The 25621-nt window shown below is 28.9% G+C and overlaps 1 protein-coding gene across 1 annotated transcript in view; it reads left to right on the forward strand.

Annotated features, from left to right (window-relative positions):
• Positions 1–25346, forward strand: part of LOC129987562 (cytochrome P450 4C1-like) — a 34322-nt gene extending 8976 nt beyond the window's left edge. Inside the window, exons 4-12 of the mRNA XM_056095529.1 lie at positions 1761–1846; positions 4388–4578; positions 7189–7258; positions 11512–11638; positions 14284–14475; positions 16650–16823; positions 19042–19108; positions 22714–22893; positions 25095–25346. Of these exons, the coding sequence (XP_055951504.1) occupies positions 1761–1846; positions 4388–4578; positions 7189–7258; positions 11512–11638; positions 14284–14475; positions 16650–16823; positions 19042–19108; positions 22714–22893; positions 25095–25252 (1245 nt within the window). The 3' untranslated portion in view covers positions 25253–25346. The remainder of the gene's footprint in view (positions 1–1760; positions 1847–4387; positions 4579–7188; positions 7259–11511; positions 11639–14283; positions 14476–16649; positions 16824–19041; positions 19109–22713; positions 22894–25094) is intronic.
• The last annotated feature ends 275 nt before the right edge of the window (positions 25347–25621 follow it).

The following is a 25621-nucleotide window of genomic DNA, read 5'->3' on the forward strand; positions in this document are numbered from 1 at the left end:
CTTCCAATTCGGTGATATTACATCTTCATTGTTTTAAGCTTTTGGTCATGAGTAAATGCCGGGTATATACTCGGCCAATTATAAGATGGCCAGTAGGCAGCGCATCTGTGGAAAAGCTGGAAAATGCTGTTCGGTCGTTATCAAGTAATTGTCCCGACGAGACAACACCATGCCGCTGTATTGTATTTGTTTCTTACTGCGCATGCATTTGCAGAATTTGCGTTTTTTTGGCGTTGAAAAATTGAATACTTATGATAGATTAGTTGCGACATTGTTTTGCTCTCTGTTCTTTCTGATGATATGTTTATTTGCATCAGGAATAACAAATTATTTTCTATTTTATTTTCCATTTTTTTCCTATAGTTTCCCAAATTTTATGTTGACCTAACTTTTATTTTATTACGTTTCTTTGCATAAATATTTATCATTTGAATAAGATGTGCAGTTAAAGAAAGAAATTCAGGAATGCCAAAACGGCAATTTATAGCGAAGCATGGAATGCCTAAATCTATCTTCTGAAATTATGGCAAACATAAATCAATCCTTTTCTGTGCATGCTCTTCCTACTGGCCGTCTTATGACTGAGTGCAAATCCGGCAATATATTAAACGTTTCTATGAAGTAATGTATCCTTCAAATAGCGCTATTAATTTATATTTAGGTTTCTCACTCTTAATTAATAAATCTCGTACCATGAAAAATCGTAAAATATTGTTTCATACTTTTTTTTTTTACTTTTTACGTACTTTTTTTAAACATTTTAAATTATTTAGCTTTTGTAATAAGCAATTATTATTTATTCTTTCAACAATTACTTTATAATTGAATTTTTTACACGTAAAATACATTGAATTTACTACACATACAATAGTTTCCAGCGTATTCCAGTGACAGAAAACTTATCGAATTACTTGATACTACTTATTAGTTCTTTCAAGAACCGCAATACAATATAAACTGCCACAAGTAACGTTACGAAAACTTACTTATTCCCCACTCCCAGTTCTTTTATTCACTTGATATTTATGACAGTCAGTTCAATATTTTGTATTTAAGTAGTAAATTGATCTACCGGAAGGGGTAACTTTTATATGAATGAAGCCAAGACACACATAATCCTTAAAATCGACGACTAATTAAACATAATTCACGTTAAATATTGTAGTGACTATTTTGATTTTGCAAAAAAATCAGGATATGTATAGTTTTACTATATTAATTGCTGAATTCTAATTTACCACACACATACACACTAATTAGGCTATTAACATATTTTAATCAAGATGCCGCACCCCTCTCATTCCAGCGGTCTGGACAGCTGTAAAATAGATAACCCTCCACTGATTCTTAGAAACATGCTAGACTGCGTGACTATAAACACTTTATGTACTTGACTGATGTGTTTAGCAGGAGCGCATATAGAAAACTTCCATTTATTATTTCTAAATCTGAATTTATTATTTCTTGAAGAATGCACTTTTCAAATAATTGTTATTAACTATTGTACAGTCAATTGCAGGTAGAATAAAAGCTTATCCATTATCCATCTTATTTCCTAATATATTCTGATAATGGGACTCTGATAAAAGTAACAAGATTTAAATATTGATTTATTGTCCGAATCAGATACTATATAAATTATCTTATTAATATGAATCTTCAGTTACAAGACACATACTGATGGTAAATTATATATATTGTGAAGAATATATCTTTTTTAATTGGAGTTCTTATGTTTTAAATTAATAAATATGTTTCAGGCTGTTTTGAGCAGTCCAGAGCTTATTAATAAAAGCGGGGAATATATTTTCATACGACCAGCGATTGGTAATGGACTCGTAACAAGGTGTGTCAGCAGTATTCTTTTGATATTTTTTCTATAGGGCAAATATCTTTTTTTCCATTACTTTCTGCCTTTTTTAAATTATTTCTTTTTTCCACAGATGATTTAAACTATCGAACATGTAATTTTAGTTTCGAATATTATGCACATTATTTTATATTTTGTTTACAAATTCGTTCCAAATATCAATAATGTATTAAGAATAATTCGTAAATAGCCGAAGAGTCCGTAACTGAGAGATTAATTTAAAATAAGCGTTATTAAATAGAACCAAGACGATATTGTACATAACCTAACAACAATGCGAAGAATTTTCATTGATAATATTTAATTATTTTTTAGGTTCTTCCGAATTTCTCTTGGGTTTGTGTTCTCTATTTATCTTCTTTGTTCTAAATTATACCAGGCTTTACATTAAATTCCAAGAAAAATGAGGACAATCGAATATATAAGTTTTGGGACATTATATTTTCTCCCTTTATACCAATGATCTGGTGAATTGGATGAATTTTAGCTAATATAAGAAAAAACGAAGAAAGATTTATGCTTAACAAGGGATACATTTTTTACTACTAAATATATGTGAGTTTTTTTCCAACCTTTACTGGACTATTAAAAAGAACAATAGTGGAGAAAACTGAACTTGTTACCAAAAGTTATGAGCAACCATGGTTGCTTTTCGACATTATCGTCATGAAGATACAATTATTGCCATATTTGTTTAAAAAGTTGCTATCTCTTCCTGGAAAATGTTACCGCCAGTGATGTCAGATGGACATTACTATTCCTTTGAACCTCCTGAATTTTATTTTCTCTGGAAATTTTATTTTGGTCTGGAATTTTATTTTGGTTTCTTAACCAGTTCTTTAATTTATTGAAGACTGGGAATCACTCGGTTATAAACCCGCATTTTCCATGAAAGAAAACAAGAGAACAATATTTTTGCAATCGAAAATCTTGTTAAATTAATTAATCACATAGTTCAAAAGAAACGGATGAAGCTGACATTTAAGAGAATGAGCTGGACTGGCAGCGTAGTTAAATTGTGATTATAGAAAATGAATAGACATTTCTTTCTCTTTAATAGACATTTCTTAAAAAAAATTAAATTGAAACCTTTAAATCCATTTCACACAATTTGCAGAAACATTCTTTGAAGAAAGGGTCAGAAATTAGATCCACCGTTACGTTAAATGCTTAAATATTCAAAGTGATTTTTGTAATATCATTATTATTATTATGTTAATTCAATAACAAAAACTGACTTCAACTGGTGGACAAATTTTGAAAATAATTTTTTTTTCATCAGTTATCCATAAAGAAAATTTCGGTAACAGCTATTCTGTACTCGCAAATTCAAAATTGTACATACTTCAAAATTGTATGTGGGATGAGTCTAATTAATTGGACTACCTGCAAAACAACAGAAACACAGCAAACTGGATGCTTTTTATTGTATTTTGCTGATGCGTAATGAATTTGATTCTGCCTCCTCAACCCCGTAGGCAGTTCGAAAGCAGTAATTATAGATTTTGGTTGGAGCCTATTCCATCCTGTTGTTGTCGTTTCTTATGGCAATTGACGTGGACAAGCCCGCTGGTACGAAGACAGCGATTTTAATCCGGTGGGAGAGCGTCTCTTGTTTTTTTAGTAACACCAACTACGGCCAAGAGTACGAATTTGCTACTCACGCATCACTCATTCGCTTGCACAATCCCTTTTTAAAGGAGGGTTCATTCACACATCTCACAGATAGAACAACAGAAGAACAACCATGCTACCCCTACACTAGGACATCGGCATATTCCATCCTTCTCCTTTAAGCTCAGAATTTGCCCCTTTGATTTTGTACATTTTGTTAGCAAATGATTCCAAGTTTTAAATGACATGAAATAGATTGTTAGCAATTTTTTACCATCAAATACAGCAACATTTGGCAATACAGATATAAAAAGATACGTTGCCTGAAAATAAAGATTGTGGCATGCCGCAATATGAATTATAATTTTATGTAATTCATGTAATAATGTACATAATAATATATTTCAAGGTCTACGATTCATTTGTCAATAATGTATTTTATTGTTTCTTACTTTGTATCCATTCAATTGGACAATGGAACTTTCATTGGCGATAACTTAAATAGATTTAACCTTTACACTCGTAAAAATAATCTAAGTAATTTTTAAGTTGAATTTCCCCGAAAAAGTAATCTACATTCTTTTACCATTCTGTAGGCGTTTTTAACAATCGAAATTGAAAAATAAATAAATAAAACGCTAAAATGATGCAGCGTCTTGAATGGTGAGGGAGAGGCACCATCCGAGCGCAAAGGGATAATGCGAAATTAATGAAAATAGTTGTAAGTTCAGTACGGGATATAAATGTTTACAAATCACAAATACATATTACTTAAAATATTTGCATTTAAGCTAAATACAGCTAGCATCTTTTTGTGTAGAATTAAGGACAAACAATGTATTTCTTTTAGAATCAAAGACTTTCTGAAGTTCACTTCGTTATTAATTTTTTGATATCTTATAGCTTAGGGACAGACTGGAAAAAGCAGAGAAAGCTATTAACGCCAACATTTCACTTCTCGATTCTGGATGATTGTATACCTATATTCCAAAAACAAGCTAATGTTCTGATTTCAACTATAAAATCTCGTATTCAAGAACCTTGGATCGATATAGCACCTTTGTCACATTTGTGCGCTTTGGATATTATTGGTGGTAAGTATAAATATTTTATTTCTAAAGCTTTTTTTCTGAAACATTAAATGAAATTTTTAAACAAATTGTGTATTTTTATATATAATCATAAATATAGAGAAAAAATCAAGCAACACTTAATTTTTATATGCCAAAAGTGAAAGTGTTTTGGTGTCGTTCATTTGAATAAAATATTTACGTCACTTGGGGATTTCGCACTTTATCAAAACAGTCCCTTTGGAAAAAGAAAAGTGTATAGAAGTTAGTTTATATTATAGACCATAATGGACTATATATATGGATGCCAAGGTGTATGGCCTACAGAGAAGAATACTTCAGAAAAGAGTTCCAACAACTCATATTGTGGAACTGTTGGTTTATAACTATGCCCAAAAGACCTGCTACAAGACAATTTACGTTACTTATACTGCCTGAAAATTTGTAGGATTGCTCATCTTTATATAGAATAAAATACTTTAGGTGAATTTAATTGACTTATTTCCTTTGAGAATCACAACCATAATTTTTAGCGATAGGGAAACGAACATAGAATTCGGAGCAGTTGTTGTTTTAATTTAATAGACTATGGAGCTTGGCCGAGGTTGGAGATCTCCTCTTGAAGAGATTGATTCAATATGTCCGTCCAATAACTTCTTTAGAGTTTGTTGCACGATAAGACTTCATAGAACACGGATGCCAGGGCTAGATGGGGATTGTGCATTTATTAGATATTTTGTAAAATAAAATTCTGATAAAGGTAAATTTTTATTTATGATGTTTTAACAATTGGAAAGACTTTAACTTTCGTAATAATAAAAAATCAGAAATTCAACTATTTTTTTTATCCGAACATGTAACCATTTGCTATAAAAAATAATTTTTTTCCTTAGTGTAACTGTATAATATGTCCTTTTATATATTCCAAATAGTTGAAGTAATATTTTAAATATATATAAATAATTATATACTTCACGCTTTATTAATACATTTTATTCTCGATTTGCAGATAATTATTGAAACTGTATACGACAAAACTTTAAAAATAAGGATTATTATGTTTTTCAATTAACTGTTACAAGAATTAAAAAATTATTTATCTGAGATTTAAGGTAACCTAATAAATATGATGCTGTTTTTTATCAGTGAAATTATCTTTAAAGAAGTGCTTTATAGCCAGTCTGGAAATTACACGGATAATATGAATACTGCCATACTTTTTCATTTCAGTGATAATATTTATATGGTTTGATAGATTCAAGAATATATCATAATTTCTAGAATATATCATAATTTCAACATCATATTACGACTAGTACTACATGCTATCTGAAGAAGTAGTGATTCTTGCCTTACTTTAATTAGGTTTACGATAAGCTAAACCACTTATTAAAAACTACTCCCACATATGGTACTAAACAGAACGGTCAATACTTAGCCATCTTGCAAAATCAGACTATTATCGATGTTTTTCTGAATGACCTATTATTCTATGATGCAATATTGCTCGCATATGTAACATGTAGCCTCGGTCTTATTCTTAACCTTCGACTATATATTTGATACTGTAAGTCACTCAATTTTGAAAATATCTTGTTTAACAATTTCATTTAATAACGATATTTTTCAGTCAAATTCTAATTTGAAATAATGGAAGTTATTGAAAATACAATAATCTCCGCTTGTAGTGATCACGGATGTAATCATTAATCAGTTGTACTCATTAAAATATCGTGGAATAGATCCTCCGAAATAAAATACTTATGGTCGGCAATAAAATAAAGTAAAATAAAAAAAGACACAAAAATTATTTCTAGATCGTTATTTTTATTTCACCATTCCCTGAAATAATGCCTTTTTCCATTCTGTGAGATAATAAGTTGAACAAAAGAACATCGCTAGCTTCAGAAACATCATACATTGCGTGTTATGCATGAAAGAAAAATGCGAATTTCTGAAAGAGTACAATCAATTTCATAGACTCAATTTGCAGAAAGTTGCTGATATGTCGAAAAGTTCACTAAAATTTCTTAATTAATTGTTAAAATGTAAGGGATGAAACCGAATATCTTTAGTCAGGAATAATGTCTATATAGCGCGTAAGCGAAAGTGATGTATGATAGATGGATATATGGAATGATTTATTAAAATAAGAGAAAAGGACACGTGAGTGAACCATTGCTTTGTCAGAAGACCGAAAGCTATAATTATTCCAATCACTGGCCGAACCTTTTGAACATTTCATAAGAAAGCTTCATCCAAAGAATGTTAGACTACCTTAAAAATGCATTAGTTTCAATAACTTTAAAAAGAGTTTTAAAGATAAACCGATACAATTTTTTTGTTTGTATTTGGTGTCAGTTTTTCTAATTAAAATGAATGAATGATACGAATGACGTTCTTTTTTCCATGACGTCCTTGTATTCCTTGCGATTATTTCTATGATATATTGGTTGTACTGTTTATTGGAATGTAATTATCACTTTGACCTGGACCCGAAGTGATTAGTGGCATCCACTATATGTTCCAACTAAATACAATTAAATTGTTACATTATTTGTTTCTGAATTTTATTGTGAACCATAAATATTGAAATGCCTTCTTATTAATTTCATTCAATGCTGCCTATTTCAGAAACTGCCATGGGTGTCACTATGAATTTCCAAATAGAAGGGAATTGTGATTACTCAAACGCTATTCATGAGTAAGTAATTAAAAATGTATTGCAATTCAACATTTTTTTTATTCTTATGTCCAATATTAATGAATTAATTTCTTTACGGAGCATTTATATTGCGGTTTCCTCTGTTTTTTAAAAATTTATATTACACATTTTTATTTTACTTGACGTATTTCAGGTATGGAATATATATTTTTCATTTACTTTCTTGGTAGCCTAGAACCTTAAAAATTTGTACGAGTATTTGTTCTTGAAGATAGAAGACTATTTTTAAAATGATCATAAATTAAATATCAGTTAATCGATTAGTGCAACATAATTTTGATTTCGTAAACATGATGTTAGCTGATAATGAATTTATAGTACAATTATTCTCAATATTTTATAAAAAAATTATATTAATGCAAAGTTTTATATTTAAATACTCAGAGGTTTCGTTTAGAATAGTAAAATGGTCAGTCATTGAAGTAGAAATTAATAGTCGTAACAGACAGTAATATTAGAGAGTAAAAATAATAGTAACAATATTAGTAACTAATGGTAGGGAGTAATACAGGGTGTTTATAAAGTCCCGGACCCATTTTGATGTTTAATAACTCATAAAATAATAAAGATATAAACACACTTATGACATTTATTGATGGAATAACTCATATATTTTCCTTTTCAGGTTTGAATATTTTTACTTTTGTAAATATCGTCTGCGCGTGTGTTTAATTTCAGATAATTTAATTTTCCAGTCTAAATATCTGTACTTTTCTAAATATTGTCTGCTTATTAATTGCATTTTTCTCTCTTTTGTTTTTGTCAACGATTGCAATGTTATGTTTACTTTTGATATGTTTGTTCTATGTAGTACTTTTGTATGTGATGTTTTATTCGAGCGGATATTAAGGAGAATGCATACACCACAAGAGAAAGCACAGATTTTATGGTGGTTCATAGAAATGAAATCGATAGTGCAAGCACAGAGAAATTTCAGAAGAATTTACCAAAAAGATCCTCCATCCAAACACAGCATCTTGCGGTGGAAAAAGAATTTTCTAGAAATTGGAAGTATCGAAGATAAGAAACGTTCCAGACGTCCTTGCACAAGTGATTTTGATGTTGAGCGTGTCAGAGAGACATTTTTACACAATCCTAGAATATCTGTGAGATCAGAGGCAACAGAATTGGATATGCCAATTTCGAAGGTGTACAAGGTTATTAAGAAAAAATTAAGACTTCCTGCATACAAAGTTCAAATTGTTCAAGTTTTGGAACCGAACGATAGACCTAGGAGGATGGCCTTTGCAACAGATATGCTAAGGAGGATAGAAGATGCTGCTGATTTTCTGAAGAGCATAATGTTCTCCCATGAAGCATCCTTTCATGTTTCTGGCATTGTTAATCGCCATAAAGTGCGCAAATGGCTCTGTGGATGCCGACATGCTTGTCGCTACCTGGCGTGAAATTGACTATCGACTTGATATTCTCCGTGCGACGAAGGGGGCACACGTGGAAGTTCATTGACAAGGGTCATGAAACTTTTTGAGTCTATTTAACCACTTATGTTATTAATTTAAATCTATCTTTATTATTTTATGAGTTATTAAACATCAAAATGGGTCCGGGACTTTATAAACACCCTGTATAATAATAGTATAAGAAATAACGATAGAAAATAGTTACTGCAAATCATGAATAAAATTATTCACAGCATTTAAGAAAAGAAGTTTTGCAAGGAAATATTTAAACGAATCCTTTCATATTATAACTTGTCACCCTCCATCATCATTATAGTGAGCGTGCAGTGTTCTGCATAGCCTCAGTAAATTTTTCTCGTACATTTTCATCTGTTGACTTCTCAAAGAAATAGATCTGCACATATGCACCTGTGAACAAGTTACATCGCTTGCCAATGGATCTTTACGTGCTATCCTTTATCGTTAGGAAAAAGTTTGTATATTATCTAATATATAGAATCGTTTTTAATTTTTTTAGCGGAATTTAATGCAACGACCTTTTAGTACAATAAAAAAAGGTGCTTTACAAACTGTTTTAATCCGTAAATGGAGACAGGAATCAAAATGATTCCGCGTTGTTCATTAGCTCTGATTATCACATGGTAATTTGTCCTTGAATAGAATCATCACATCAATACCTTCAATTTGTTCTTTCAGCAGTATGTTGGCAAAAGTCTATGAACACATGCGTATAACCGAGTTATTCTTTTTCAAAGTTTTTGTTGTTATTTTTGGAGTCCTTGACTCCATGTCTCTGAAAGTGCTTTTAATACGAATGACGAAAAAAGAATAAAGAAATATTTTAAAAACAATATTTTTAAATATTGTATTGTTCATTTTTGTTTGTTAAATTCTAACAATTATAGACATTAATGTAATACGGTTATATCTAACTAATTGAACAAAATGATACAAGAAATATATTAACTGCGACGTTCACTATATAAAACATTAAACTTCTTTTCTGTTATAACAATTAGTCGTTTTGTAATGTGTCTAATAAAGGCTTATTCATATATTTTATTCCAGAATATGGCTAACAAACTAAGACTAATAATTATTTTTTCGAAGTAGAAAACAATATTTTTGTTCATTATGTTCAGTCATATCAACATCAAATTTGTACTTGACGGTGGAAAATCAGCATGATAATGTCTAATACGAAGTAAAATAACATGTTTAAAAAATGATTTTCACTAGCTTCATTACTGGATGAAAATTTACATTTAACCCCTTCACTGCTATTTACGAGATATATCGTAGGAAACCGCTGTAAAATTAAGCGTCTATAAATGTCACTGGCATTGAAGGAGTTAATGTTTTATAGAATATTTCTTTTATCGTAATTGATTCATTTTCAGAAGAGTTCGTAGGTATTTCTAAATTAGAGAAGCTCTCTTAGATAGTTAAAACAAGAAGTGAAAAAAATCAATCTTTTTCTAAACGTTTCCCCAAGAATAAGGATTTTTCACTGCTAAGACCTTCTCCCCTCCTCTAATTCGATTTCTTCTGACTCAGATAAAGATGATATGTTATGACACTCAAACATGTAACATTTATATATTTGAAATTATATACATGCTTCATAAGTTACCATGACATAGCACGAACAATTTTAGCATTTTTTCTATTACCTTTTTATTAATTATCATACTTATTTATTTACTGAATTTTTTAAAATTCTTTATTACTATTTATTTAAGATTTAATGCAATTTTGCTTACTTCTGACTATATGCTGAGATATCAAAGCAGTTAGACGAATAATTATAAAATTTTCAGCACTAATTCTTTTTATTCAAATTGTTTTGAAATGATACGTTTTAAAGAAAGAAAAATTAAGTACGATTTTTAAATTTATTACTTTAGCTACGTAATTTTTTTTTATCTACAGAAAGAACTCAATTATCTAAGAGTACATTCAATACTTCGTATATTTATCTCAACATATTCAATTAATACATTCAATCTCAGTACATTCAATGAATCTAAGAGTTTATTGAATATTTAGTTGTATTTATCGCACAACAAATCATTGTTATAAAACAGCGACTCTCTTTGTTATAAAACTTAAAAAAACATATAATGTATATTTATATAATACAAAAACATAAACTTATTAAACATTCTCTAACATAATAATGATATTTGGAATAATATTATGAACAAAATATTATTATTGTTTTCATTAATAATTTGTTGTTGGAGGTGGTAAATTCTAAGTACAGATATATATTAGAATAACTGAAAATACGTTCCAAAACCTGAACTGATAAAGTTGAGTTTACATATGAAAAGATTAAATCTTGTAATAGAGAAGAAAAGAGTAAGAAGTCATAATTTAAAACCAGTTATTATTATATGTTCATTTAATTCTTTATGTATAAATATAGTTCATTAGTCACCTTTGGAGACCAGTTTGTTCGCTAACATTGTTAACTTAGTAGGCTCTTAAATTATTCTTTTATTAATTATTAAAATATTAATATGGGATGCATTTCTTAAAAAAAACATTCCATCTAGTTATTTAATACGACTAAAACACATGAATTCAATTAAAACAGTACAATGAAAAACAAATCGAATATATATTGAATAAACTTGATTGTAAATACATCTTCCCTTTGTTTGACATTTATTGATTTCATGAAATGATATATCTCTAATAATTTTAAGTCAGCAAATTTAAGTATTATGTTCACGTTGTCATGCCTGTTATGTTTTTAATTACTTCAAATAGTGAAAATTCTTATTCTGAAATTTGTGAATGCAGAATCGAGGGGGCATTTATATATCGATCATTGCGCCCCTGGCTGTATCCTGATATAATTTTCAATTTGACAACAGTTGGTAAGAAGTTCAAGTCTAATGTTCGTCTTCTCCGTGGCTTGAGCAAAAAGGTAAATCTTTTTCAGAAATATTTTATTCTTTTTAAAGAAAGGTGTAAGAGTTAGAAAATTTTAATTTATTTTCAATTACTAAGTAATTTATTTTGGGAGAATATATATTTCTAATGTACTATTCTTTTGTATATTTGTTTGATTTGTAGCTTTCATTTTTATTGAATTATTTTGAAATTTAATCAAAGTTTTTGTATTTATCAAGATTCATCGTTCATATGAAATTGCAAGGTTGGTATAGGTAATGGCCAGAAAATTTGAAATCCAAGAATATTTAAATATATGCAAGATCTGCTAGTTTAACACTGATCCCTTATTGTTTCTGAAATGTAAAGAAGAAATGAACTTTATGGATTATAAATAATCCTCAGTCAACACAAATCCGGCTGCATTATGAAGAATCTTTTTTTGGATAATAATACCTCCAAACAATAAGATAATAATGCCAGAACTGTTAAAAATTGTCGTTGTGACATGACTCGAAGTTTTATTGCCGTCAGTGGGCATCTCAAAATCGATGTCTAAGCTAACTAAGATAAACCTTAGCAGGAAAGTTTGGATTTTGACGAAAGAACGACGATAATCTACTTCATCAAGAAATTTTTTGTTTGTTTGATCTTAAATATCCTTTAGTGTTTTACAGAACCCATGCGTAATCGAATAGGGTTTAAATGCAGAACCAGAGGATCTGCCTTAAATTGATCGTTACTATATTGATAAATAACTTTGGTATAAGACAAATATATAATAGATTACGCTTATGATATTAATTAATATTTTAAAATTTTTGTCATGCTATTAAATTAAAAAAAAGATCAAAATTTTGAAATTAAAAAAAAAATATTATGCCACTAAAAGTTTTCCTTGAAAGCAACGAATCCGCAGAAACAATGATTGCATAACTTATGATGATATTCCGTATTTTTGTTGCTAATATCATTGTTTGACTATCCACGATCAGGTGAAAATGATACTGTAAAAACACTGTAAGAAGATGGATTAAATTTTGTATTGGTTTTATGATTCTAAATTTACAAATGGAAATTGAATAATAAATTGAGTCCTCATAAATTAAAAAATACAATAATTGAGGAAATTTTACAAGAAATTTAAATTAAAAATTTACCTGAGAAATCAAAGTATTCATTAAAAAGTATATTACAATTATCAAAAGTTTCTTACAAATACAATATAAAATCAATTATGCAAGAATTAATTTTGCCAGGTTTAACATATTTTAGTATTATTTTTGATGAGCAGTCAAGAAAGTGGCTTCGCCTTAACAGAATTGAATAAAGAATTAATTCTCCTATTTATAAACTGAAATTGACAGACGGTCTTTGGAATCAGATTTTGGGAGAACAAGAAATTAAATTTTGCTTAAAATATTTTAAATTTTGCTTAAAATATTCGTTAGAGAAGAGGAAAAATATATTCTATAAAATGTGGAAATCAAGATTTTAGATGTTGTTGAACTAAAATAAATAATGAATACAACGATCCTGAACAACTGAATGCTTAAGAAAGTTTTTAGATAACGCCCAATTCAAAAAACAAAATTGATGATGAATATTAATATATAATAGATATAAATATATTATGATATAAATATAGATAAAAATGATATATATAATAATAGATATAAATTGTAATAATAATAATAATAAATAATAGATAATAATTGATATAAATAATAGATAAAATAAATTCCACACTTTTATTATAAAATTAAAATTTATTCTAGCAGACTTTGATGCTTTCAGTTCAATGAAATAAATACAGAAGCTTTTCAAAAACAAACAATATCGATCCAATCATACTTTGTCTTTCAGTGTATATATTTTCCTTCACTGGTCTCGGGATTAACCTCTCTTTATCTTGCAATCAAATCTTTGAAAATCCTTCAGAAAACATTAATTTGTACATCTAGTAGCTGAATCTCAAATAAATTATTGATGTTAATTTCTTTCAATTCAAAATTTTTGTCTGAAAAAATTAAATTTAAATAAGAAGAGGGAAAATGGTAAGACATTAATACTGATGCATAATAATGAGTTTCGATTTCTAAATATATGGAATAACTGATTTAACGTATCAATTCATGTTTCGATTATATTTCTTACTTAAAGGCAATTTTTTTATAATCAGATTTCCGTCTAGTAGTTGAATCTCTCTTTAATTATCTTAGATAATTACTTTCAATTCAAAATTTCCGTAGAAGAAAGGTAATATTAGATAAAAGTTTAGAAAGAGGTGCGCTATTAAAATTGATGTATTGTAATGAGATCGAATTCTAAAAATATTTAAATAGCTAATTTAACGCATCATTTCGTAATTCGATTAATTTGGTTTTCATAAATACAACTTTTATAATTAGAGCCCCATCCAATGGTTGAATCATGATTATTTATTCGAGCTCATTTCTAACAATTCAAAACGGTAAGAAAAATTAATATTAGCAAGAAGGTTTTTAAAAATGAAAATTGACGTATAATAATGAGTATCGAATTCTAAAAAAATGGAATAGCTGATTTAACGCATCGCATCTTCTTTCACGTATTATTGTGTCATTAGGTGTTATTGTAATAATATTTCCTTGTACTTTTTAAGTATAACTTTACTAAAATGTTGCGAATTTCTTATAGATATTGAAGCAGAAAATCGAATCTATAAATAATAAAAAATGCAACCCAACATCTGAAATTACATCAAATAAATATACCGTGGTAAAGAAAATGCAGAAACCCTTCTTAGAATTACTTTTGGAACAACATTTGAAGGATCCATCATTTACTGAAGAAAATATTATAGAACAAGTTGACACATTTATGTTGGCGGTAACGTAAATCTTTACATTTCAGTGCTCTTTTATTTCACTTCAGCAATTTCATGTTTCCAAAATGGGTCTGGTCTACAATTTTACATCCACTTTCTGATAAGCAAGATAATTGTAATTTTGTATACTTGTGCCTTCGCGATAACTGTATTGTTTGAGTAACATAATAACACTATTAAGTTTCAGTTCTATTTTCTCGTGTATATATTTGATTAATTCTTTTAGTTACAATTTATTTTGGGTGCTAAAAATCTTTATTGGCAAGTTATGAATCTTGTATGAAGGTGATGAATATATAAGATTTGCAGTAAATAAAAGCTCCTAAAGCTATACTTAGAACTCTGAAATGGATTAGGACCACAATTGTGTTAAATCAATATTAAAAAATAAACTACAGTAATACCTCTAAAGCTTCATTATTAGTATTTCGATTAATTTAATAAAATTGCGATTCCATACAAATGGTATTATCTGGTTGTGAAATAATGGAAACTGCATTTAAAGATAAAGTTTTATAATCGATTTTTGAACCATTTCATCTGAATTTTGTATATTATTACAGATTTATTGAATAAAATTTCCGTCTAATAAAAACAGAAAAACCATAAATCAAATGACAAGCGTGCTTTAGTATTTTTAAAAACATAAGACAGAAATGAAAAAAGTAATTATATTGTAATAAAAAATATACAAGCTGGCCATAATTTGCAATACGACAAAATTTTGCTCAATGAATTAATTACAATTCTGTCTATTTTCTAGAGCATCCGACTTGGAACGAAGCCCAAGAATGTAATGCCTATGATTATCTATAGATTAGTTTGTAGATTAATTTTCAGCAAAATAATTGTAAATTTTCCAATAAGCTTATTTTTAAATTCCTGAACATGAATATTTTTGGAAATTTGGAGAATAAAAATTCACTGATACAACTGAAAAATATATTTTTATTTCAATTTTCTTTCGAAGTGAAAAGCCATTTATTTCTCTGCAATGGACTTATTTAAGTATGTTTAGGTTGTTACTTCTGTATATCTGTATACCATCTGTTCAACCGTATACCATCTGTATATCATCTGTTTCATAATATTATATCATCTATAACATAATATTATATCATACGTAAAAATATAGTATTTTAATATTGAAAGATATTAATTATTAGTTAGTAGATTAGGCTTGTCACCATATAATAATTTTAGAAAAAATAAGGTTAACATTTCATAATACATATGATATTTTATATTAATAATAAAGTTGAATATGTGTGTCCCTGTATGAGTGTGTGTTAGCTTTCTCCAGACCAGACCGTCTTATTTAGAGTTACGAAACTTAATACATATATAACTTGAAGGGTGGAAATATGCATGTTTTTTTTAAATTTTTGACTAGAATTTTAATTAAAAGTTCAGCTGAATTTTGCCTTTTATATCTGTGATAACTTCCGAATATACTACTGCACCACAATGGTTTTTATATTGTTTCAAAATTCAATCAATTAATTTTTTATGAATATCAAATTAAGAATCAATATCCTAATTTTTTTTGCAATCTCTTAAATGGTTTTATTCTTTTTTTTTTCTACAATTTTTTTAAACAGTAGTTTAATTTTCTGACCTGAAATGCAATCCACTTTCATTGTTTCTTCAGATATTTAATCTCAGGATTTCCTCCCTATGTTGAAAGTAAACGAAGAAATATATCCGTGTAATTTTCAAGACGAATAAAAAGCAATTTTACAATATCTCGAATGTTAGAAGAGGGATGAGTCACAAATGTACGTTTCTAAAAGCATTATGATGCCACAAAAATGGTTTGAATTGGGAAAGCGTTTGTAACAATTAACCGAAATTATTAAGTCTAATAAAGCAACATGGTTTTAAGTGCCTGGAAATTTAGCTAAATGGACATGAAATGACTTCTGACCGATTTAAATGAAATTAACTGTATTCAATATTCTCTGAGAAATAGCTGGCCACCAAAGGCGATTAATTAATTAACTATAAATAAAATATTTAAAAATGATCTATACCAAAAATTTAAAAAAATATATCTGCTATTAAAAAGGGTAGTTTTTAATGTTTGTTTTTATTGAATCAAATTATTATATATCACGACAAGTTTTCTAAAAATCTATATTTTTTACTAATTTAATCGCAAATTTCATGCGTTCAGGGACAAGATACTACAGCTACTGCAGTGAGTTGGACTTTATATTGTTTAGGAATATATCCAGAAGTCCAAAAACAAGTACATGAAGAGTTGGATGCAATTTTCGGAGAAGAAAAAAACATGGATATCTCACGAGAAATCCTGTCACACATGAGATATCTCGAATGTGTTATCAAGGTAAATAAGGTATTCTTCATTCTCTGATAGTTCTTAGACAAGTAGTCACGTAAGAGAAAATTTATTTGATTCTTTTGAAATCTGAAACTGTGCTTCAAGTAACAAAATTTTATTTCCTTATTATCAGATTTATCAAATATTTCAGCAGAGAAATTGATTTTTACATCATCTTAAAAATCGAAATATTGTCTTTTCAATGATACTAATTTATTTTTTATAGAACACACTTTTTATTTTCATTCAAGACGCCCTTTTTAAAACACTGCTGCCTTTTCCAGTGATATTGTTGAAGTCTGTTGACGACGTGTAGTCCTGACATAAAGGAAATATTATATCAGGTTATCTGATTTTATTTGAGGGGAAATTATCGATTTTCTTTCCTATCAAAAATATACTTTATTCAACTCCTCACATCGCGCTTGCCGGCCGAGGCAGAGCTCTCCTCCATTCGCTTGGGTTCCTACCATTACGTCACAGTATCGCCTTGGTGCGCGATTGGTGGTGAAAGGAGAAATATTTAGTTGGAATTTTTAGTTATTTTTATTCCTCACGAATAAACAGGTCACTAATTTTTGCTCGGTTATAATAATTAAAACTTAAACAAATATCATTTTAACAGTTTCTTGATTATATTTTACTTAGATGCTTTAGCAAAACTTTTTGATCCTTTCTGCTTCTTTGGAAAGTTACGGACTTTTACAATTTTTTTGCTTCTTATAGACTTCTGTGTTTAAGAAGTCACAAGCAAAATAAAAATTTAACGATTTTCACGAGTAATAAATACCTATTTCCACGAAACCACTAAAAAAGAACTATTGATTAAGATGGAAAAATTATTGTTCTAAGAAATAAATAGATACTATAAAAATAGATCAATTGTTTTGACGCAAAAGATATTAATAATTAATTTAATTTTCTGCAAATTTTTAATTTTTTTTATTTATAACTCATTATCACTTTAATTTTGAAAATTTAGGGTGAATTTTTTCTACCAGATGGTAGCACTTGCATGGAAGTAAAATCCGAGGAAATTAATCTGAATATAAATAATAATATTCTGAAAATATTTCAATCAGTAGAGTATTATAATTTATAACACTGTGTAAAATTTCAAAATTCCAGCTTTTGAGGAGAGGAAAGAATTATTAATTACGAGATTCCACTTTCAGAAGAATGAATCTTGTCAAGTTTAATAAAAAATTCCTTAAACAATTAACTGATCCTCATGTATATTAAATTTATGAATACACTAATTATATTATCCACACACTAATTATGTGATGCAAAAACTGATGCATAAAACAATGCATAAAAGAAGATCTAAACGTTCTTTAAATGAAATGTTTTGAAAGATTAATTACAAATTAAAACTGAAATTTTTCTAGTAATATTACAGATAAAGCGATGTTTAAAAGTAGTGGAAATCCTGTTTCTCTTATGGGAGAAAGTTAATCACACAATCTTCAAAACAGAGCTGAAAATATTAATAATCAATGCATGTGCGAATCTTAAAATGTGACTCATGCTCAGGAAATTCCGTTTTGGTAAATGAGTAAAGCTAATTTCTTTTATATTTTAGTATTAGAGATTTTATTTAAAAAAATTAAGTAATGTAAATTACGTGCATACATATTTAAATTCATATTGACTATGATATTTCTATATGATTTGAAGTATTTTTTCCACAAACTTTACCGTCAATGCTTTTAAGTTTTTCACTTCACTTATCATCTATATTCACAACTATTTAATTTGGAGTGCAGATAAAGTCTAACGACTTTGTTTGTACGATAACCGCTACTGATATATAAATCTTCTAAATGTCGCAATAATATATATATATATATCTTTATTGATATATCCATCTGTGTATAGAAATATATATTATAACTGCGTTCGTCTTAATCAACATTTTTTTAAAGTAATCTTCTATCTTCCATAATGGGATTTTATCACATTGTCCGGGCATTGGTAAGACATTTTTTTAAAGTTATCATGTAGTTCAATTTCACCCTGTTCCTATCAGTAACAAAGGTTGATGGGTCCAGTATTCAACCTCACATCCCTGTTCACGACTTTTAGAATTAGTTAAGATAGAACGTCAATGGAGTAAAAAGGAAGAAAATTTGTAATTTTTCTCGACAGTATTTCGAATAAAAGTTGAACATTTCGTATATTATATATTTTTAATAGTTGCTTGACTCTCTTATTGTTTTAGGAGACAATGAGACTATATCCTGTGATACCCGTCATTACAAGGGAAAACGATCAGGAATTTAAAGTTTGTAAGTGTTTCCTTACATAATTTTTGGAATTAATATTATATAAGTAAAATCAGAATTTGCCAAATTTTGCAAGAAACACAAGAATTATTATTATTATTATTATTTGCTTATAACGAATTCTTTCTTCCTCTTTCTTGAAATATGTATATAATGTACAGGATGTTGCCGAATACGACCGACAAATTCAGATGGGTGATAATACGCGTCAAGAGAAAAAAGGGTCACTATACAACATGGGTTCCAGAACGACGTTTAGGGGAGAAAATCGCTAAAATATAAGGAGGCGATAAACTGTTGGAAAACTAAAAAATTAATTAAAAAGTAACAAATGGTGTTTCAACTATGAATTTAGTTCAAGTGAAAGCTCAATCTTACAGCTATTTTTCATGTATGTAACATGCTGATTTGATGAATCGGGGGGTCGAAAATTATTGAAAGCGTAAAAGTAGTTTAGAACTCTTATCTGCAAAAATATTAAAACTCTAAGAACAATAAAAGCTTGAAAATATAACGAATTTTATAGTCTTTTATTTGATACAAGTCTGTAGTGAGAAAATTTAGGAGGTTTTAAGACATTCTAGAAAAACTAAAATGTTTGCCGGGTAACATCGCTGTAATATCGGCACCGATGTTTACAGAAGGTATCGCAAAATTCTGAAGAAACATTCTGAGGAGTAATAGTAAGCATCAAGGCAATAAGAATTTCCAAAGGAATATAAAGTCTCAAACAAAGGTTAAAATTTATTTGGTAGAAAACAGGTACAGCATACATTTACCGCACAGACATCTTAACATAAGGAGACCATGAGAAACTTTTATAAAATTTTCTAAATATTGTGGTCGCGACACAACCGACATCGACATTTAAAGGATCACCGGACGCGCTAAAACATATAAGGTGTGCTTGCGATCACTCCATCAGTGACGACGATCTGTCCTATGAGATGTTCCACTGAATCTAAGGGTGTATGATAAAGAAGAGATTTCATGTGGCCCCAGAAGAAGAAATCCAAAGGATAAAGGTCCGTTGAACGTGGAGGTTAATCAACAGGTTCGCCTCGTCGAATCCACCTTCTAAGATTTGTATTATCTAGGTAGTTACGGACAGAATTCGAAAAATAAGCTGGAGCACCTCATGCATTAATAAATGTCTGCCCAGATGTTAATACTAAATTTGTTTTGCAAGTACGCCGAGGTAATGATATGGGGATTTTCGGATGACCAAATATGTGCATTTTGCGTGTTGAAGACACCTTCTCTAGGGTCATTCTCTTCGACAGAATAATTCTCTCTTCGATGTCTGTTTTTAGATTTTCACAGAATAATCATCTCCTGCCACCCGATGTTTAATTATAATTTTTCATCTCCTTAATGCCTACTATCATTTTTCTAAATTTATCTTTCGAATTTGGTAACACACTCTGTAAACATTGGTTCCGATGTTGCAGCGATGTTTCCTGGCAAACATTTTAATTTTTCTGGAATGTCCTGAAACCTCTTCAGTTTTCTCCCTACAGACTTATAGCAAATTAAAGAGTATAAAATTCCTAATAGTTCCAAGCTTTTATTTTTCTTAAAGTTTTAATATATTTTCAGAAAAGGGTTTGAAACTACTTTTCCGTTTTCAATAATTTACGACCGACTGGTTCATCAAATCGGCATGAAAAATAACCTTTAAGAATGTACTTTCAATTCAAAAAAATTCATAGTAGAAACATCACTTCTTATGTATTTTATTAACTTTTTACAGTTTCCAACAGTTCCCCGACTCTCTCTCTCTATTTATATATATTTCATGCATGTTTCTTGAAAGCTGATATGAAAGTATCACATAATTTATGCAGAAATATTTAATATGAAAAGAGAAGATTATTTATCCACTGTCAAACGTTCGTTTTTAGTAACAGTCCAAACAAACGAGAATGTAGGTGGTAAGGGGGGGGGTGACTGGTGAGCTTTACACTAATGGCATTCCAGAAAAATATTTCGGCCCTGCTTGAAGGTAAGCGCATTGATGTATTTAATAATAAAAATTGAGAGAATAGTTTTCTGTTTGCTGGTATTTTTACTTTTTAAATCTCCTCCAAAGTACCAAACATGGTTGGGTGGAATTTTTCAAAATTTATTTATTTCCACTTTTTTAATTGAGGAGATTTCAGTGAGTGTTTTGTCTCCATGCATGATTTCAGCAGAAGGAAGGCATAGCCATGATTTCAGTCTTCGCACCATTCTGCCCAAAGTGATATGGAAATTCATTGAAAGGGGAAGAATAGCAGAGAGATAAGGCCTAAAATATCTAAGATTATCTTATCCTTCATATTCTTCCAATCATAAAAGTGTTTTATATAGAGCACGGATGTCTGTTAAAATCCATATGTCTTTCAAATACTATCTGGTAGCAACGTTACTTTAGTGAAGATCTATGTGAATTGCAACAGGCTCCAACTTGAATACAGAGCAATGACCAGCATTTATGTTGATTTCATTATGATTTTTCTCCTTCCTTTTGTCCATATGCTTAGCAAGCGAAACTCTTTGCTTTTTTGTATTTTCCTACTATTTATTTCCTATTATTTCATTTTATTATTCTCTCTCTTGAATTGATTGATTTTATAAGTGAGGAGTGGGGTATAATAATTGGTATTTTAACTTTAATTCATGGGTCAATGCACAGAAATAAAGGGATATTTATCTGCGATATAGAAATTCTAAATAAATGGTTGTTTTCTGTATTAATAATAAGATGAATGTGCGCGCGCGGGTGTGTGTGTGTGTGTTAGCTAAGTAAAGGCTAGTTTTTTTGAAGAACAGCTGCCGAATTTGGCATATGTATACTTTCATGTATAAAAATGTGCATCTTGTTACAATTTTTAGAACTCTAATTAATTAAATATAGGCTGAAATTTTGACATTTTTTCTTGATTACTCTCGGAAATATAATAACGCAAGAATGAATCATTTAAAAATTAAAAAATATATATATATAATTTTAAATGATACCATTTTAATAAACTTTTAAGTTTTTGTTGTATTTCAGGAATCGTTTAAAAGTATTTTGTCTAATTTCCAGCATTAAATTACATCGCCGCCTTGAAATTCAAAACATTTTCGTTGTTTCATCTGCTATATGATACAACTATTTTTTCCTTCGTTGAAAGTTAAAGAAGATGGCTTTGCTTTAATATCTGTATAATTTTCGAAATGTTTAAAGAAAGTTAAGTTACGCTACCGCGAAATTTTCAAAATCAGGAACATGAAGCTACAAAAAAGTGATTTATATAAAATCAAATATAACCAAATATCCCGGTACAGCCGCTAGTCGCCTGTAGCAACTAATAAGTATGAAAAAAAAAGAATTTTGAAACAGCAAAAAATAATGAAAAAGGTATACTTCAAATTGAAAATTATTTAAAATATTTCTCATCTTTTTCCAAAATTCTTTTTCCTTGTATTCATTTATTTCTTAATTTGTTTAATAATATTTCGGAAGGATAGAAACAAATGAAACAAGTTTAGTTTATTGTACACTATAGTGAAGCAAATAAGAATTATAGATTATACATATATTAGAAGAAACTAATGTATGCTTTTTTTTTCTATTATAGTGAATCACACGGTGGGGAAAGGTACTGTCTGCGCTATTTTATTCACGGCCTTACATCGAGATCCGGAAGTGTTTCCTGATCCAGAGAAATTCGATCCCGATCGCTTTCTTCCTGAAAATTGTGCAGGAAGACACCCTTATGCTTATATTCCATTTTCTGCAGGACCTAGGAACTGCATAGGTAATATAATTACATAAATTTAAGAAAAGCTTTTGCCGCCTGAATAATGATTGTGTAGTATTTTGCATTTGTAAAGAGTACTTTTGATAGACGAGGAGTTAGATAAAAAATTAGCGTTACAATGAACATTTTATTTTGGCTTTTAAACTTTAGCTTTTTTAAATCTAAAATGCATTAAAATGAAAAAAAGGTGAACTTTCTTTTTTTTGGATAATTTTTTTTGAAATATAAAGAAACTATCGTTACATCAAAATATCTCTATAAACTGCTTTAATACGAAAAATAATTTCATGAACTAATTTCGGATTCTTAAACACATCGGAATTTTTTTTCTTTAACCTTTTCATTAGCTACATTTTTAAAACTCGAAATATTTATATATGCCTATTAATAATAATAATAATAATAATAAACGTTTTATAATTCAGTTAAATCAAGGAATCATTTAAATATATTTGATTTTATTCATAATGCGTGGCGCCATCTTGTAACAAACTTGAGAAATATTCATAAAAATATGAAGTGTTCAACATTCGGACTCGTCTGTGGTTCTATTGGTAGTGAAAAAAAGTGAAATACATTTACTTTTAGTTGTTTAATTTCTATAATCAACCTCAATGTTTCATGCAAATGACATTTTCAAACAAAAGTTTGATGCATTTATAAAGCTAATAACTAAATAATAAGCTTGGAACACATAATCAAAAAATTGATCGTTGGAGAAACATTCAGTTTTCGAGTTTATAATGGTTCAAAGTAAAAGATAAACTTTATTGTAAGAAATCAATAATGCCAAGAGAACGCAAATCAAAAGCTGCCTGATCTCAGAGAATAATTCCTTGATTTAATACCTGATATAATAATATGCTGCTATTATAATGCTTAAGATATAGTGCTATTAAAAACAAAATTCCACAATTACAAATTCGGTTCATGCAAAAGTAAGATTATTTTCACACAGTAAAATGCAATATTAATATTGAAGAATGCCAACTTACATATAAACAAAGATATATATTTAGAAAATCTTTTTGATTGTATTTATTCAATCGTCTATTTAAAAATATTTTTGGCATGGAGTAGATTTAATGATATGCGTTTATTTTTCAAATTTTATATTGTGATTAATTTAATATTCAAAACACAATGCTTTGATTTTAAGTTTGATTATATGGTAACAATTGTTAAATGTGAAAAATTTTTGATTTACAGGTATTACGACGTTAAGGATAAAAAATTATAGCTAGGGAAAGAAAAGCTAAAAGGAAATGGCAGTTAACTCTTTTCTAGAAATATGGCTTTGAAACAACTGCGATAAAATATACAAAACTTATAAACTTATGATGCAATTTAAATTTTATTCAGCAAATTCAAGCCGAAAAAAAACAGAAATAGAGACATATACGTTCGTCCCGGGTTCGAATCCGGTGGGTTCGGGCATGGTTGTTCTTCCGCCTTCCAACTGTGAGGTGTGTGAATGTGCCCTCCTGTAAAAAGAGTTTGTGCAAGCGGATGTGACGCATAAAGTAACCAAGACGCATTCTTGACCCTAGTTGGGCTTGCAAAATACGTTAAGTCACAACAATACACAACAGGCAGATTTTCAATGTATTTAGATCTAGAAGATCCATTCCGTGTTATTTTGTTCAGTAGAATCGATTAATCGTTAACCACGTAAATAAAATAAGCGTCGACTGCTGTAGTCATTTAGAAAATATATTCAATGTGACATAATGTAAGAAATAAGAAAAATTAAACGCTTTTATTAATGCAAGGAAAAAAAGGAATAATTCTTTTTCAAAATCTAAAATGCTAAATATTTTTCAATCAGCGAGACAAGTTGAAAACAATACGATAAGAATATTAAACTTTAACACACACCAAAATAAAGTATGGTCTTAAAATTTATAAAAATAAAGTAATTATGACTAAGATTAAGTTTTTCATAAACGTAAGAGTATTGATCAAATTTTTTATCAGCTGAAGAGTATTAGTATCAATAATATTATATTTATAAGAATATACTACTTTTCCGAAAATTGATTTAAGCACCAATTTTTCGATAACATTTTATTATATGTTTTTATTTATTGATTTAAATATACATTAAAAATCTTCTACTGATTTTATGTATTCATTTTTTATAACATAATATTATAGCCTTTCTGTATTTTAACGTTATACAATTCCATTTCTCTTAGGTCAAAAATTTGCGATGATGGAAGCGAAAACTATTCTAGCTTGCATTCTGGCTCACTTTCGTGTTAAATCCTTGGATACCCAGGATAAAGTACTCTTTTACCCCAATATCACTCTTCGAAATGCTTATCCCATGCGTCTGAGCTTTGAGCTCAGATAAATGTATTGTTGAATTGGATACATTATTTAATGTACTTTTAAGCGGAGATTTTCGTTCAGACATTGTTCAAAATTTTTATTCCTTATCTTTTGTGCATCCAAGAAAATAAATTATATTGAAAAAAGAAATTTTGGAAATTTTAATATTATACCAAGAAAATTTTTTAAACATAACCAGAGTAGGGTGTAGTCTTCTCAAAACATCTTTGCATACTCTTTATCATTGGCATGATCCCCCCAACCCCGGGTTAAAATCGATTTATACCTCATATGACATTGGCAAACAAAAATTTCGAAATATTGTTCTCTTGTGGGTATTTATCGTTTTAATTGAAGATATCGTTAGTTTTTGGTGATATTTTTGCGATTT

Source organism: Argiope bruennichi, chromosome 10 (genome assembly GCF_947563725.1).
Source record: "Argiope bruennichi chromosome 10, qqArgBrue1.1, whole genome shotgun sequence".
NCBI classification, from domain to species: Eukaryota; Metazoa; Arthropoda; class Arachnida; order Araneae; family Araneidae; genus Argiope; species Argiope bruennichi.